This window comes from Vigna unguiculata, chromosome 5 (assembly GCF_004118075.2).
Source record: "Vigna unguiculata cultivar IT97K-499-35 chromosome 5, ASM411807v1, whole genome shotgun sequence".
Classification (NCBI taxonomy): Eukaryota; Viridiplantae; Streptophyta; class Magnoliopsida; order Fabales; family Fabaceae; genus Vigna; species Vigna unguiculata.
The window spans coordinates 30518568-30536132 of record NC_040283.1 but is presented as its reverse complement, the minus strand read 5'-3'; the positions used below and the strand labels follow the sequence as shown (position 1 = coordinate 30536132).

Here is a 17565-nt window from a genome sequence, read left to right as displayed (position 1 = left end):
TCCCAAAGTAACTTTTGATGTTCATAATAGATCATCAGAAGTGGAATATGGATCTATATGTCTGGTAAAACGAGATCAAGTTTTGTGGTTGTAGGTCCAAATCTAGACCCCCAGTGTCTGTATTGTTTGTTGAGTTTATTAAGATTGATATTTAAGGCTTATAAAGACCTCACTCATTTCATATTTTTCTTTCATATGTACCTGTTGCATGAGTAGAAGAGGAACTTGCTCAATGAGAGTTGTTCGGGATATTATTGGTGGATCTTCTGAAGATTGACTCATGGATAATTTCTATTAATATCTTTAAGAGATATTAAAAATATAGACAATCTTCTATTCTGATGTAGGACTCTTAATATTTTACAAATATATGTTTTTGTAAAATTTTCATGAACAATTACAAAGATGTAAACTATATATATATATATATATATATATATATATATATATATATATATATATATATATATATATATATATATATATATGAATATGAAGTTATGTTATTATTAATGTTCTCTCAAGGAAAATCTTATGGTAAAAAAAATTAATTCCATATCTTTTTATCAAATAATAATTATTTAGTATAATAGTTTGGGCGTCACATGATACAACTTGATCAAGAAAGAAACTTTAGAATACTCATTGCAATCTTCATATAAATTCCTTTGAACAACTTGTAATAACTAAAAAATCTTCAATAGCATCATTCATGGTATTTGGACTTGTTTCCCTATCATCCATTATGTCATTATTATATTAATTATGCACAAATGCATGATTAACCATGACACGTATACATTTAAAAAAAATTTAAAACATTTTAAAAAAAATTAATAAAAATTAAAAAAATAAATAAATAAATTCAAAAAAATCACGAAGTGACACATGGCAGTTACTGTTCATGGTCAGTGTTAACAAAAAAGGACCTAATTGAACAAAATTGACGAAAATTGGGACTTATTTGAACACAAAACCAAAATTAGGACTTATTTAAAAAAATTTGACAAAAATTGAGACCAACGAGATATTTTAACCTTTATGCAATTACCATGCATTGTTTTGGGTGTAGGCATCAAAATTGCGGCATTGGTTTTATAATTATAATTGGGTTAACTTTGGGTCATGAAGTGATTAAAATGGGAAGGTAGTGATATTATATAAAAGCTTAAATTTAGTATTCAAAATTGGTTGTAGTGGAGTATTCAAAATTGGTTGCTCTTAAGGATTCACCCTCCTCCTACCTTATGTTGAGCAGGGAGAGGGAAGTGATGTCGTGTCGGCGATTGGTCTCAAAGTAGGTAGTAAAGGATGCCATTAATGCATCGAAGTAATTTATGGAGAAAAAAGGCAAGTTGGCGAACCAATCTATAGTTGGTCCTTGTAAGGTTGATGAGAAGGTCTTGTAGAAAACAACGTCATTGGTGGAGTATAAGATGATTTGGTTCATGTACACGAACATGTATTCATCAAGATCTACAGTGCCATCACAACACACTATTGTCGCCTTCCACTATTTGGGAAGGGGAGTTTCTGTAATCCCATCAACAAAGGGGTGATGGCAGTTGTTAAGGGTGGCAGTGGAGTTGTTGGTTACTCCTTTGGTTCGTTGGGTCGGGTATTCACTTTCTTCCTCAGTTTCTCGAATAGTGGCTTCTGGTTCTGCATGCCCCGAATTCGTCCACTCCTTTTCCTTTGGCGGTCTCGACCCTCTTCTTTAGCCTAACATTTTCTTATCTTAAGGCCTCTATCTCTTCAACGTTCCTCTTCTTGTAGTTAGCAAACTCCTACTGCATTTTTGCATAGGCCTCCAGTATGGCGGCCAGGTTAGTCGCGGGGCCGACTCCCTTGACTTCTACAACTCTACTTCTTGTAGACACCATCTTCAAAAATCTTTCAAGTCTTTTTGAATTTCAATGCTCTTTCTTCACAGAATATTATCGACCCCACGGTGGGCACGAGTTGTTCTTACGAGAGTAATATATATCTTGCAAAGTCTCCTAGATGATCCTCCTGGGTTCCAAGGTCTTCACTTCAAGGGTATCTCGTCCTCAACTCTAGGACGCAAGAGGAGATAAGTGCCTGCAAAAGACACTTCGATACCAAAGTCAATCCGAGATACTGGAATCAGATGTCAAAATAGTAATGTAAACATATATTTCATAAAATGTGCCTTTTATAGTAGGGTTCGTGGTCCTTACCTTGTTAGGCTTTGATTTAGTAGTCTTAATTACTTGGTAATTATGGTAAATTATATAAGCTGAGTTACTTCCCTTTAAGATGACTAGAATGCCCTGATTAGCTGGCCAGTCCGAGTACATGTTGTCCTACTAGTCCGACATGTACCTAGTTAGGCCGAATACTAAGTGAATGCCTCGTAATGGCCTTCTTAGAATTTGGTACCCTAGAGGGGATGATGACGTGCAATCATTTGCTTGGACGAACACCTTCTTTGGGTTGCTTCTTGCGGCTTGGGACGAGGACAAGTAGTCCTTAGTTTGCAATTAGCACCTTCTTTGGGTTGCTTCTTATGGCTGTTTGGGACGAGTAAGGGTAGTCCTCAACCTACTCAAGTTGTTCTTTTAGGGTTGTGTACCTTAGGGGATGAGGACGAATAGTCAATATTACAAGTGTTTTTATTTATTTTATTTTATTTCTATAGTAGAATACATTTTTTTTGAAAAAGGTCCCAAAAAAAAAACAAATGAAAAAAAAATAAAGGATTTAAATAAAATAGCTGCAAATAAAGGAGGTTTCAAACCTCCACCAAATAATAATTACTAATAGGAGAGGTTAAAACCCTCCACAAAAGAAAAAAAAAACTCCACAATATAAATGAGATACCAAAGGTCATCCTAAACCTCCACAAAGTGAAATAAAATCCTTCTCAAAATAGTTTTTTTTTGTAGTGATTATCCACCAAAAGGTTAAACTCTAACCTAGTTAATAATTTTATAATTTAATACAAGCAAAAATTTCAGTTTCTGATAAAAATATATGCAAAAAAACTCTTGAAATCTATAAATCGAAATGTACCTAAAAACAAAATCGGACAAAAGAAACACATTTATAATCATAATACAAATTCAACAAATAGAATAAAAACAACAACACAAATAAAAAGAAAAACATACTAACAAAAAATAAGGATAAAAAAATTACTACACACAACATGAGATGTAACGAATGAAATATGCCAAAACCCTATAATAGAATAAAGCAAGGAAAGACAAAGAGTGAAAACAATAGATGATAAGTCACATAAAGATAAAAGAAGAAAATAGAAGTTAAAATTGATTATAAAAGAATATAATAAGTATTCATTCTCTTTTTCCTAAACAAAATTATAATTTATTGAAATTTTTTTTCTCATTAAATATGATTTTTAATACAAATAAAAACTAACAAAGATACCAATAATAATTTAATTACTTTTTTTCAAACATAAAATTATAATTAATTTAATTGAGATAGATTAGTACTAAAAATTATTTGAGATTTTGTTTTTCTTAAAAAGAAATTATAATCAATTTTATAGAGGTATATTAATACTAAAATAAAATTTTGAGATTTTTTTTCTTAAACATGATTTTATAATTAATTTAATAAAAAAAATATTAGTACTGAAAAATATTATTAAACGTCTTAATTTTTTAAAAGTCTAAAGTAAATGCTTTATTTACTCCCCTCTTCAATCTGACTGTTGATATAATTGACACATCACTCTTCAATGGACTCTTATTACAACTGACACACAAGACACGATCTATAAACATCTTGTTCATGAAATATATATAAATAAAGCATTTTACCATTAAGATACAACTAATAAATTTATCTATAACACATAACTTTCATGTTGATATGTTTCTTCTCCTCTAAAATGTAAATCAGTAAATTATTTATAGACAAAAATTAAAGAATGAACTTTATTTGTAAAGCAAAGAGTGTTTTTCAACAATATTTTCTCATCTTCTGGCTAAAAATGATAATAATGAAATATTAAAAAGAAGATAATTTAATAAAACAAAACACTCTTGTATCTTATCTAGAAAGGAGATGGAAAAATAATTAAGAATATCTTTATATAGCTGTGTAAGGGTGGAATAATAGTAAAAACTAATTGTGTAATATTTTTATTATAATGAAACTATTTATTTGTTTTTAAAATAAGAATTAGACACAATTTAATGAAAGTGAATTAGTATAAAAACACATTTTTATTACTTTTACTGTTGGATATATACACATATAAATGTCTTTTATTATTTTTAAAAAAATCATAACTATATTTTAAATTTTATTTTTCAAATACTAAACCATCTCATCATACTGTTCATACGAAAACTTGTCTTTCAAAAATATTTCCAAGAAAGTTTAAAATCTCCATTACACTTCTAACATTTTTTCTACACACTCAAATTTTCTCATATCTAATCTTTATTTTATTTATGTACTTAATTACTTTATACTCCTTCAAATTTTGAAATAAATTTAGTTTTAGATTTTTTCTTTCAATTTTATAAATTTTAATCTCTACCACTAATTGTCAGAGATGAAGATATTTTTGCTAAAACTAATTTTATTCTATCAAATTTAAAACTAATTTTATTCTATCAAATTTAGTGTCTAAAAGTATAAAATGATATTTTAATTTAGAGGACCAAAATTAGATTTATCTCAAAATTAAAAATATAATTAAATATATTATTTCTTTAGTACACAGAGAAGCGAACATATCTCATAACAGAAATTTATTCAATACAAAAATTAACAAATTTGAAACTTACCACACAAAACTTAAAAAGTCAATCCTCAAATAATGTTTTTAATTTCTGAGTCAGTTATATGTAAACTTGTAGAATACTCAACTTGTCAACAAGCAAATTAATGAATTTGATATTAATATATTTATGATTTATAATAAATGATACATTTATGATTTATAATAATTGATACATTTATGATTTATAATAATTGATACGTTTTAATAAATATATTTATGATTTATAATAAATGATTAAAATAAAATAATCTATATATTTATTTTTACTTAATTGGTTTTTATAAAAATTTAAAATAAACTGACATATGTTATTTTTTAATATATTTTTAAAAATATTTGCTCTACTTTTACTTTAATTTGTAAAGGTCGTGTTGAAATATTTTATAACCATCGGTGCAAGACTTTGAAGTAAAAAAATAAAGTAAAATATGTTAGCACTTTTGTAAATATAAAATCATTGTAAGGACTGACCAAGAAAAATTCTATTTTTAATATCAGTCAATGTTATCTGAAATGAGTTTTCATTAGACTGAGCAAAATTAATTGTAAACTTTTTAATGAAAATCAATTTAAACTTTTGAACAGAAATAATCACTTAAGAATATAATTTTAAACTCTAAATAAGACATGCAATACAATAAAATAAATACAAGAAATAGATTATTAAAATTAGGGAGAACATTACTGTAGTGTGCGTTCATGTTAACACTATCATGTTATTTTATTTTAATAAACTAAAATTTAATTTTAAATATATTAAATAAAATGTATTTATCATTATTATTTTTAATGCTATTTATTTATTATACTTATAGTAACATATAATTCATATAAATATACAATTTAATATAACACGATATTCAATTTATAATATTTATTATATAGTTTTGATATAACACGATGTTAGGAAGTATTCTTTCAGTTATGCAATCACTTTTTTTTATATAACATGTTATTACAGAATTATAATATTACAATATTTTTAAAAATAAAATAAAAAGAATAATTTGTGTATAGATTCTCTTTATATATGTCTTATAGTAAATCCTAATTATATAAAAAAATAAATAATTCATATTCTAGACTAAGTCCAAGTTGAACTAATGATTTTTGAAAGGAGCAACTAGCCAATAATTAACTGGAATATATTATACTAAAACAAAAGGTGATTTTGGTACATCTATATTATAAATTTCTATATAATTAACTAATTAAAATATTTTAGATATGTAGCTTAAATTAAATTGTTAGATCTATCTAAACACGTAACTTGACAACAATTCAATATCAATAACGACAAATCACTCTCTATCAAATTTAGCACCATTGCATTTTAATAATTTAAATTCAAAATCTTTAGATAAGATCCTACACATTTGTCAATCTTTTATATGCATCATATCCATAATATGCACATAGTTTTTCCATTTTCAATAAAATAAACAGTAACTACATTTAAAATCAGGTAGAATTTTTTAAAATCACTATAAAATAGAAAGTTAAAAAAATAAATTATTTAATCAAGACAATTATTCTTAATCAACAACTTAGGTTGTCCAAAATAGCATATAATAAAGACTAAGCAGTGGTCTTTCAAAATGAATCACATGATCTAGATCTGATTTTTTTTTTTTTTGTTCTCTTAATCAAAATGATGAAACATTGAAGCTACAATAATTACAACCACATGTTCCTAGGTACAAATTTTAACAATGATGTAAAAATTATTGTTAATTTCTCAGAATTTTTTTTTTCGCAATTTCCAAGTCTCTTACTACTGACATTGTAATATTCGGAGCAAGGACTGTCACGGCTCTGTCACATCACATGTCTCAGATCAAAAAAGTTAATAAAATATTAATTTTTGTTGTGACAATTCAAAATTCGACCACTCTGACCAACAATTATACTCATATTAATGCATCACCCGTACACGTGGCATCAAGGACAAATCATTGGAAACATCATCGGAGTGGGTCCCACACATTGATAGATGGTGGGAGAGCCTTGTGACAATGAAGGGGTGTGATGCTGCCACGTGGCGGGTCCTTATGGAGCATGGTCCGGAGCAGGACCAGGGTAGTGTTCCTCAAAATGTTAAAGAAAAGGGTGGTAAGGGTGCCAAATTGTGAAGTGAAGAAGAAGGTGGGCTGAGGAGGGAATCAAGGAATCTTTTGAAGGGTGAAGAGAGTAAAGAGGTGAAGTGCTGGTGGGTTTTTCTCCGATTTCTTTTCTGTGTTGAGGGTATGTCCAAAGTTTTCAACTTACATTGTGTGACATTGTTTGCTGGTGTTGATTTCATGTACTTGAATCTCAGATTGGAAAAAACTACACTGTTCTTTGCTGGCTTTTGCTTCATTTTTTGTGAAAGTTTTGAAATTTTTGGGTCTATATTTTGCTGCTGATGTGTGGAACAGGAGATTTTTTTTTCCTCTTTTCGTTTTATGAGGTTGAAATTTGTTATTGTAGAAAGAAAAATTAATTAGGGTGGTTCAGGGGTTCTTTTGGTGGAAGCATCTTTTTAGGTGGAGGGGTTTGTCCCATTCTCTCTGTACAACTGTGGAATGTGGTTGTTCACTTGTTTGGTGGTGTTTTTCCCTAAATGGGTGTTTGTTGAATATAAAATTGGGGCAGTGGGCACACAAAGGTGAGGAGTTTTTTATATGGTCATTCCTTTGTTCTGTGTCATCATTGCTCTTTGACTGTTGACATCTATGTGTGTTTAGAGAAATGGTATCTAGTATGTGCATTTGGTCTGGTTTTGCATTGTTTTGTTAAACGGGGTGATGAACATGATAACTCTGTTGATGGCCGTTGAATTTCGTGCCAAACATCAAAGCAATTGCCCTCTATTTCTTGAAATTAATTTTTTTCTTCTTTATGATGAAATTTAATGTCCAAGCAAACTATGATGGCATTATATTTAAGATGAGTTTTGCTACTCCTTTTGACTCTGTTGTTTCTTTGCTCTGTTGTTTCTTTTCTATAAAAGATTGAGCAAGTCTGGCTTACATTACACCATGTTGTAGTGTTACACAGGAAAGGTGTTTAGGTTATTCAAAGAAGGATAGATTGACACTATCCACTTTTTTTTTTTTTTTTTTTTGGAATTAAATGAACTAATGTAATTTATCTAAAGTCTTAGTTTCTCAATTGTATCTGAAGAGCAACATGATTGCAAACTTGAGGCATCTGTTCCTCCACTATAATGTACAGAGAATGCTGTAGTATAATATCTAAGGATATGCTTGGGTGAAAACTATAAATAAGGTTCATTTTATATGTCAATCAGTGAATGCCTTATGAGAATGCTGAAAGTTAGAACATTAATTTAGTATTTGATTTGTTATTGGTAAACCTCAGACCACGAAATTTAAGTAGAGGACACTTGGCAGGTTTGAATGGTGGGGCATGTGTTATGCTGCACTTGAAGTTGCTGTTTACTCAGATTCCGTTTACTTGGACTTTTAGAGGATGATATCCTGATTAGTGATTTTGGGACGAAACTGGACATGAGTATGCTTGTGGGGATATGCTCGAACCGCGAGAATCTGATATACCCGTTCTGTTTCTGGTCCTGGTTGTGCTTCCCTTGGTGGCTTACATCTTGCTTGGAAAATGGAGTGAAACTACTAAGAAGAGAGATAGAATAAATTTGCTTGCCCATTTGGCTGCTGAAGAAGCTCTGAGAGCTGAAGAAATGGCTGTGGCCGATGTAATTCCTCCAGTGTCTGCTTCAAAAGGTGAACATCATGAGTGCGCTAGGTGCGCTGCTCCAGCCAGAACTCGATGCTCCAAATGCAAATCTGTTAGATATTGGTAATTCTTTTAACTTATTTTAGTTGCTGACCTATTTTTCTTTATACTATTTCTTTTCTTCTCTAATTTCTGTTGAATCACTGTTTGAATTCTTATCACAATATCTGCCTTGGGATTAAGATTACATGTCTGCTAGTTAGATTGAAATTTATACCACTCGAAATGAAGAATACGGTACCTTAGGGGTTGGGCTCAATTAATTATGTGGTGGGTAATATCTGATCGGTTTTCTCTAATAGTTATTGGCCAGTGAATTGTGCTAGCTTTTTAATTGGTTGTGACATTGGCAATTTGTTAATTGGGAACCTTTGCCAGAACAACTCTTTATGTTGATCTCTCCATGACATCTTGCTTAAGAGTTTTCTAGGGTTTACTAATGGAGATAAAGTGGAATGGCCAAATTTTGTTGTTCCGATTTGGAAGTAGAATAAGTGAGACAGGTTATATGGTAATCAATATTAAACAACTCTTCTATTTGCTCTTTTATTAATTTCCTTTTATGACATGAATGTTGGGGAAAATATTGTGTTTGACCTTAAGATTATTTCTCAAAATTTGAGCTGTAAGTGGTTTGCAGCTCTGGAAATTGTCAAATAATTCATTGGAGGCTAGTTCACAAGCAGGAATGCCAGCAACTGGAACCTCATAAGTCAAGCTCATTTCCTATGGCTGTTTCAGCTGAGGAATTTGGTCATGGGAATTATCTTTATGAAAATTTGAACAACCAGTTGTTATCTCCCACATTGAAGCAGACTTTAAGGGAGAGTGCACCTATGGACAATTTGGTTCACCCTTTGGTTGCCACTGCTGCTCCTGCTACAGCTGATTTCCCCCTATTTAATAATTTTCAATCTTCCACCTTTGAAAGAACTTCCCATAAACCCAACAGAGAAACACGGAGAAGAGATAATGGGTCTATATATGAATCTTCTATTGAATCTTCTGATTATAAAGCCACCAGTTCTCTCCCAAGTGTGGTATCAAAGGAGGCATTTATGAGACAGAAGGTTTACTTGTTTTACTTTGATATCCAATTGGCATACATTTTATAAATTAATCAATGCTAAATCTCTTATCATGATGCTTAAATGTTACTGCAGTCAAGAAATAGCAATGATTCTGTGATGGAGGAAGAAGTTTCAAATGTCAATTCTGGTGGCTTTGGTGTTTACATTAACAGACTCGATGCATCAAGAACCACAATTCATGAAGATGAAAACCATCAAAATCAATATGGAAACGCATTTGTGACAAGAAACAAATATGGACGCCCAAATAGTGATAACATTGTAGATGAATTTAATACAGATATTGCCGCTAAAGGTGTAAATGTTGTCAAAGGGGGAACTTATCATTCTGAGGAAACAGCACAACACAAACGCTCTTCTGAAATGACAATCAAAGGAAGTGTGAAAGCTAAAAAAGCAATGCATACTCCCAAGACCAAATCTTCTAAATCACCAAAGTCAACATCAAAGACATCAACAGATTTTTGTTGCTCAGAAATAGAGAAGAAAGGAAAAACTGCAGATGAACCAAGTTAGTGTTTAAGATATCTTTTTCCCATATTTGTAGTTTTAACGTCAATCTTTCCTATAACTTGAGTTCAGTATTGATTCTATGTTAAGGTATTGGTCCTTTGTCGGTAGAATTCTTTTAAAATTACGAATTTATTTTAATCATGCAGAAGTTGCTAGTATCAGTGATAGCCCTTTACATGGTAATGTTAGCAATGGAGCTGCTGGTACTGGAATTATGAAAATGATGGGCTTGAAGAAATCAACCAAACCCTGCCCTCTAGCTTCTACAGAAGGCATTGATGTAAAGTTCAAGAAGGTGAAGAAGATAAAGGTCAGATTTGGTAGATGCCTACAAATTTCAATTCCCTCTGTCCTACTTGAAACAATTTTCTATGGACACAAATTAGAGAATGATGCCCTTACTACTAATTGGTGTCTTGATCATGTCTCAGATGTTGTTTCCTTATGATGAATTTGTAAAGATTTTCCAGAGTGATATCTTTGGCATATGCCCCAGGGGCCTCTTAAATTGTGGGAACAGGTACTAGTAGCACAATACATTAAAACTATAATTGTCATTTATGATAAAACAGAAAGAAATGTTGAATGTCTTACAGATTAAATAGTAGATAGATATTCACTTTTTTCATTTCTCGAGTGGTGTTATATCTTATGCAACAATTAGATTATTATCACTTATTATAATTATTATTATTATGGTGGTTACAACAAAAGTTTTGAAGGAGGGGAGGTCTTCCCGTTTCAAGGTTACTTTTGTATGTGAACTGTCTCAATTTACCTTTTGTTTTCATATTGCTTGAATTTCAAAAAATGAGGCCCAATTTACTTGGAGATAAAGTTTTGGGAAAATCTATTTATGGTTCCTTTACTGGTATATTCTGAACTTTTTTCATCTCTTTATTTTGCAGTTGCTACGCGAATGCTGTCTTGCAGTGCTTAACTTCTACAAAGCCTTTAGTCGTCTATCTGCTTTATAGATCTCACTCAAAAGCCTGTATTTACATTCTCTCTTATCTTTTAACTGAGACAAAAGTCAAGACTCAATTTGCTTCTAAGACAATTTTTTTAATGTTGTCTTATTTTTCTTTGAATGCCAGGCTGTGCTAAAGATTGGTGTCTCATGTGTGAGTTAGAGCAACACATAATGATTTTAAGAGAAAATGGGGCTCCTCTATCCCCTAGTAGGATACTCTGGCATATGCGGAGCATTAACTGTCAAATGGGGGAAGGAAGTCAGGAAGATGCCCATGAATTTTTAAGGTCTTTTGAGATTATCTTACTTAAGTTTTTATAATTATTAACTAGTATAGGTACTATGTTTTCCGCTCAACACACACAATCAAACACTAGTTTCCTTTATATTTGGCTTGTTATTTCTGTGCCGAATGCTTAGTAAATGATAAATTAAATCCATCGCTTATATAGGCTTCTAATTGCATCAATGCAATCTATATGCCTGGAGGGACTTGGTGGTGAGAAAAAGGTTGATCCTAGATTACAAGAAACAACTTTCATACAACATACCTTTGGTGGTCGTCTTCAATCCAAGGTTTGTGTTCCTTCATACCGTTTTCTCTTACTTTTGTTCCCTCTGTTTAGTCTGCTGTGATCTTAGTATTACATTTGTTTGATGGCTTAGTCGAATTTATTGTCTACAGGTTAAGTGTTTGAATTGTAATCATGAATCGGAAAGGTACGAAAACATTATGGACCTGACGCTGGAGATTTTGGGTTGGGTTGAGTCACTTGAAGATGCGCTGACTCAGTTTACTTCCCCTGAAGATTTGGATGGAGAGAATATGTATAGATGTGGAAGGTATAATTATCTAACGTATTTCTGTTCAATTAATATTGTGTGGTTCAGTTGGTTAAAAAATTATTAAAGAATGTGAGGAAAGTGAGAAAAACAAAGAGCATTGTTAGAATTCCACTTCCAGTGTTAGAAACTCTCACCTCTTGTTTGTACATTTTGAACTAGGTGCACAGCATATGTTCGAGCTAGAAAGCAACTGAGCATACATGAGGCTCCTAACATCTTGACTATAGTTTTGAAGAGATTTCAGGTATCTTATTGCTCTTTTAAGGTTGTTCTCTATTGCCATTTCTCTTTTTTCTTGCTTGGGAAGCTTGCTTTATTGTTTGTCTTGCTCTCTTTTTGCTACTTATGGATTGGTTGGTGTTATAGTCATTGGCTATCTAGATTAAGGTTGGTTACTTAATGAATTGGCATATTATAAAGCAAAAGTATTATTAACATATATATATATATATATATATATATATATATTATATTTTGCTGAATTGGCATATTTTTGTTTTTGAATGGGTGGGTTTGACCAATTTCCATAGACCCTTTTGAAAACAAGTTTTAAATGGTATGGAAGAAGAAAAGAGCCAACCCTTTGGACAATACGTTTAATAAAGGGTATGGAAAATGGAGGTTAAGGATCTGTTGGGCTGAATTTCTTGCTATTCTTTGATGCATATAGTTGGAGGCGGATGCTTGGATTTTTCAAGGTGTTTAGGAATTTTGGCTTCTTTAGGAGTGTTGGGGAGTATATTATGGCTGGCATTTCTGGGTGCTTAGCTCATGGACTTTGTAAATTTTTGTCTTTTTGGATTGTTGGCTAGCATTATTGCTACCCGTGCTCTATATGGATACAGTCTCCAAAATTTGGTTATTTAATTGTTCTTATTTTTGGTACAATGTCTTAATATGATATATCTCCAGAATCTTAGGTTAATGTCAATTATAAATAATTCTAAAGATGAATCTGCAAGCCATTGTTGAGTTCCTTGAAACTACCAGTCTTAAATTATCACATATTTGTAGTTCATTTCATAATTTCATAATTATTGTTTTTTGGATGTTATACTTTAGATACCTGATTATGTTTCAAATTCCCTCAGTTTCTTTCTATATATTGACTCTTCAGAATATCTTGTTTCTGTATCATCAGGAAGGAAGATATGGGAAAATTAACAAGTGCATAACATTTCCCGAAATGCTGGATATGATTCCTTTCATGACTGGGACGGGTGATATCCCACCACTTTACATGCTTTATGCTGTTGTTGTGCACCTGGACACACTAAATGCATCTTTCTCCGGACACTATGTTTCATATGTAAAAGATCTGCAAGGCAATTGGTTCAGGATAGATGACACTGAGGTAATGCAAATATTATGTAATTGACAATCTAATGGGTGTAATTGTCATGATCTAGTAAACTAGCACAAAAGCCTTAGTTATAGTAATGTTGCATTCATTCTCTACCAAGGTTTTCCTCATTTCAAAGGGTTTTCCTTTTGTAACAAATCTGTTATTCTGAAGGGTCTTTTTCTACCCTTTTACCCTTCCCCCCTATTTATCTAATTGACCCCCTTTAATAAGTAATTGTTCTAACTATCTCTGACTAATTTTCCCTTTTGTCCGAACTCCTAACTGGAGCTTTGACATTAGCTCATGATGAGTTAAACAGAACTTCAACTTCAGACTCTTCTGTTGAATTCTTTCTTTCTTGACTATTGATATCATTGTATTGAAAGACGTATTGCTACGATAATGAGTATGTTCTGCATTTCCATCGGATCTAGGGAAGTAAACAAACTACACTTATATATTTTTAGTCGTATTATATTATGTTTCATACTAATAATCTGCTCAAATGTTTGTTATTCATTCGGTTTTCTGTGATTCTCTATTTGCATTTAACAGGTTCAGCCGGTGCTAATTAATCAGGTCATGTCAGAAGGAGCATATATCTTATTCTACATGAGGTAGAGATTTAGATGGTGGCACAGTTATTGTCATTTTCTTTCCTTTATCTGAGTACATTGGCATTTAATATACTCATTCTAATAAATTTGGTTCTATTGTATTTACAAGTGTTACCTTTTGAGCAAATTACCCTCCTTTGTCAATAAAAAAAAGAAAAATTATAAACGTCAATTCAACCTAAAGATGAAAGTATCTAGCTGGGTTTAATTTGGGATATTATTATTTAATCTTATTTCCTTCATTTACTTTAGGTTGTTATCTAATAGAGCCACACTTGCGGTATAAGAGAGACCTTGAAAGTTAATTTGATTGATCATATTCTAGCATTCTTTTGCTGCATATATGTTACTTGTTTTAAGTTCCCATAAGAATGCTGTTTTTTGGCCTATTCTTCCTCAATCTGGTATATGATCGTATTACTATGAATTGTGATCTTGGTCCATTCATTATGGATGTCTGTGCATCTTTCTGTTATTGCATGCCTGTATACATGCTTTCTTCAGGCTTTAAAACTGTTGAATTGTTGGTAGGTCTTGTCCCCGTCCTCCAGTAGAACATACCGGAAAAGCCATACAACAATCAGTTTATGATGCTTCAAAGTACAATCCAATGGAAATGCAGAAGCCTAAACCCGGACATGGCAGGCATGGTAGCCAGTCTTTTGTACCAGAGGCATCACCCAATGGCAGGCCAGAAATGGTGACTCGCATTGTTGACACTACTAATGGCTTCCTTAGAAAGAGCACCAATAGGAATGCCCTGCCAATGACACAGACTTACGCTGAAAACGTCAGGCATGAGTTTTCAGACGCCACATCAAGCGACTGGTCCCTTTTCACAAGCTCAGATGAGGCTTCTTTCACAACTGAGAGCACCAGGGACTCCTTCAGCACTGTAGACTATGGTGATTCGTGCAACATGGATCCAATTTCATCTATCTTCAACTACACCCCAGAAAAGTCCTACATGAAGTTTTCACATAGTAGGCCAGTTACCAGGGTCTTCCCTCAAAAGGGTCATGTTGAACAAATACAGAGAATTGATCAGTCTAAAAGGGTTAGCTATTCTTCTTCAAATGAACATCCTCCAAATGGGAATTGTGGCATGTATGTATATTACGGGAGTAATCCTGTTTGTGGCATTACCCGGACTTCTTCTAGTCAGTGTGAATTTTAGTCCTCGGAAATCCTAACTTGAACTGATTATTAGATGCTGTAGGTGTTGTGCCTCAAAGTTTTCAATATTTAGTTGATTGAGGCATATAGTTCTTTTAAGCACAGATGTATTTTATTTTTGTTTTTATTGATAATTGTAAAGATGACAGCATCGTTCCTTGGTTATCTATTAATCCACCAAAGTCTTTTCCTAGTGCTTTCACTGTTCCATCTCTTTGAGATTTGAGAATTTTTTAATACTAATGTTAGTTTGTTTCCGTAGCCGTTCTCACTAGGCAGTTAATGTGCATTATAATATGTATAACATATAGAGAATACTTCAGTTATTATATAACTCAATCAAACTCATTTTTAATTGCTTCTCACTTTACGAGAAATTCTTGTACCCACTCAAGTATAGATTACACCAAACCGTGGGATTATGTATCACCATTTAAATGATCATAGGAGTTTGTATCATACAATTACTTTCCATTTAAATAGATAATGTGGCCGATGTTGATTGGTGTAGGTTTCGGAACTTGTGTAAACAAGATTTCTTCTACATATCTTTCTTCTACATATCTATTTGTAAAATACTGGTTTTTGAGTTGACCAAGGCTAAGAAAACTACCCATTCAATGAGCTTGTTGCCTTGATATCCTTCTGAAACATTTTCAGGAAGCATACTGAGGTTTTTACGCCTTGAGTTTAAAAGTTTTAATCTCATTAGTTGATAAAGAAAAAGTATTGTATTAGCCCCATTGTGAATGTTCAAAATGACCATAATAGTGTATAGCATTGCTGTTTGAAATCCCAAAACCATTGGTTATCAAGTCAACCAAGGCAAAACCTTATGCTCAAACCATCATTTTGTTTTTTTAAAAATGAAAATCTAAACACACAATAAAGGTTGCAATCCAAAACGCTATTCAATGTAAAGGCATTGCCTGAGCAAAATGTTTCAAAACTTTATTTTATCAATCTCAGAAGCTGCAACACAATCCAGGGTTCTCTCACAGACTTCATATTGCATGCCGTTCGGTTTCCATTTCAAACAAGAGCCATATCTCATTGACCCTATTATCATATTCAAGAGGGTCATTGTACTGTGCCACAGTGTAAACATGGCCATCTCTATGGCTTTTATCAATGGCACCTGACCAATCAGTGCCTGCAATACTAGCTCGCAAGGCAGCAGTTTCCACCGCAACATTTGAATCGTTTGCATATCCACCAAACTCTCTTGCTGCTACGTACACATTTTTCCATCTTTGGACATGGAGACCCTTTGCAGGGGGGGGATTTGCTTGGTTCTCTTTTGGCACAAGAAAACTCACAACAAATGAGGATTTACTTGCTGAAACTTCTGTGATCACAGGTGCTGTCATCTCAATTTTTTGCTCCCAGTTGTTCTTGCCTTGAATATAGTCAAATAGACTGCATGTGCAAAAAACAAAAAGGGTACTCAAGCTCAATTAGATCTTTGAATGACTTGAACCAACACCACCATAAGCACACTTGTTGAAAGCTCTTTGCAATGATATCAACTGAAGAATTTACTTTATCAGTGTTTGAAAGTGAGTTATGGCTAAGGTTAATAATCTCTTCCAGACTTATATTAATTCAAAATGCAAGATAATCCAAAAACATCTAAAATAAATTATGAAACTCAAATTTGAAGAGCACCATCTACCAACTATGAACACAGAGATCAGTACCAGGTGTTACTGTTATACTACTATTAAAAATAGGAAGAAAACAGTCATCAGAAATTCATGTAAAAGAAAGAAACTTGTTACCTCCTGAAGCCAGTTCTTGTAGCTTGAACAAGAGAAATGTCTTGAATGGAAGAAGTTGACATCCAAACAGTTGAATTATTGTAGTGGCGGATTTCATAGCCATCACCCATTTCAATCGCATCAAAAGTGGGGCACTCAAGGCGTTTGCATGTTGGAGGAATTGTCCCTCTCAAAGCATTTTGGTGGCTATGAGAACTCACACCAGAGATTGAAAGTAAGAGAAGAAGACTGAAGAAAGATGAGAGCTTCAGCGTGATGATGGTACTTGCAGCCATGGCTAGAGTTGCAGAATGTTGGAGATGCAAAATGTTTCACTTTTTACTTTTCTCATTATGTGGCTACAAAGCAACAACGTTTGATGTTCACACATTTACAATGCAATGTTTCTTTTCTAGAACATTCATTTAGATGCTGTGAAATTAAAGCAAGTAATTTACTGAAAAAATTAATGCAGTCATGATCTTACCAGTGATTTCTTACCAGTTGTTTATTTCACTTTTTAAAATAACTCATTCTCTTCAAAAATATGATTCATAACTTCAATTTATTATTATATGATTTGCACAAAATTCATGTTATGATAGTTTCTTTTAATGACAGATTCTTCTCCAAATCTCCTCCAGAATACATTTTAATTTAGAAAAAAAAAAGTCCCAAAATTACCATGCGTGCATCTCAGTC

At 32.3% G+C, this 17565-nt stretch overlaps 2 protein-coding genes across 5 annotated transcripts; one reads left to right on the top strand and one right to left on the bottom strand.

Annotated features, from left to right (window-relative positions):
* The first annotated feature begins 6882 nt into the window (after nucleotides 1-6882).
* On the top strand, nucleotides 6883-15301 carry LOC114183996 (ubiquitin carboxyl-terminal hydrolase 15-like). Of its 4 annotated transcripts, none has more exons than XM_028071221.1 (14): nucleotides 6883-6995; nucleotides 8182-8605; nucleotides 9183-9612; nucleotides 9706-10144; nucleotides 10293-10456; nucleotides 10578-10666; nucleotides 11055-11140; nucleotides 11244-11406; nucleotides 11572-11695; nucleotides 11805-11962; nucleotides 12125-12209; nucleotides 13107-13319; nucleotides 13866-13927; nucleotides 14459-15301. In XM_028071221.1, exons 2-14 carry the CDS (start codon nucleotides 8319-8321, stop codon nucleotides 15102-15104), a joined length of 2946 nt encoding a protein of 981 aa, XP_027927022.1. In that variant the 5' UTR covers nucleotides 6883-6995; nucleotides 8182-8318; the 3' UTR covers nucleotides 15105-15301. The 4 variants fall into 4 exon arrangements, with proteins under 4 accessions (XP_027927022.1, XP_027927021.1, XP_027927023.1 ...); XM_028071220.1 differs by having other exon boundaries at nucleotides 6883-7030; XM_028071222.1 differs by having other exon boundaries at nucleotides 6910-7030; nucleotides 8150-8605.
* A 552-nt stretch (nucleotides 15302-15853) lies between these two features.
* LOC114184037 (heme-binding protein 2-like) lies at nucleotides 15854-17241 on the bottom strand. The gene is made up of 2 exons (XM_028071271.1): nucleotides 16885-17241; nucleotides 15854-16522 (listed from the first exon to the last, which is right to left on the bottom strand). Exons 1-2 carry the CDS (start codon nucleotides 17157-17159, stop codon nucleotides 16108-16110), a joined length of 690 nt encoding a protein of 229 aa, XP_027927072.1. The 5' UTR covers nucleotides 17160-17241; the 3' UTR covers nucleotides 15854-16107.
* Nucleotides 17242-17565: the final 324 nt, after the last annotated feature.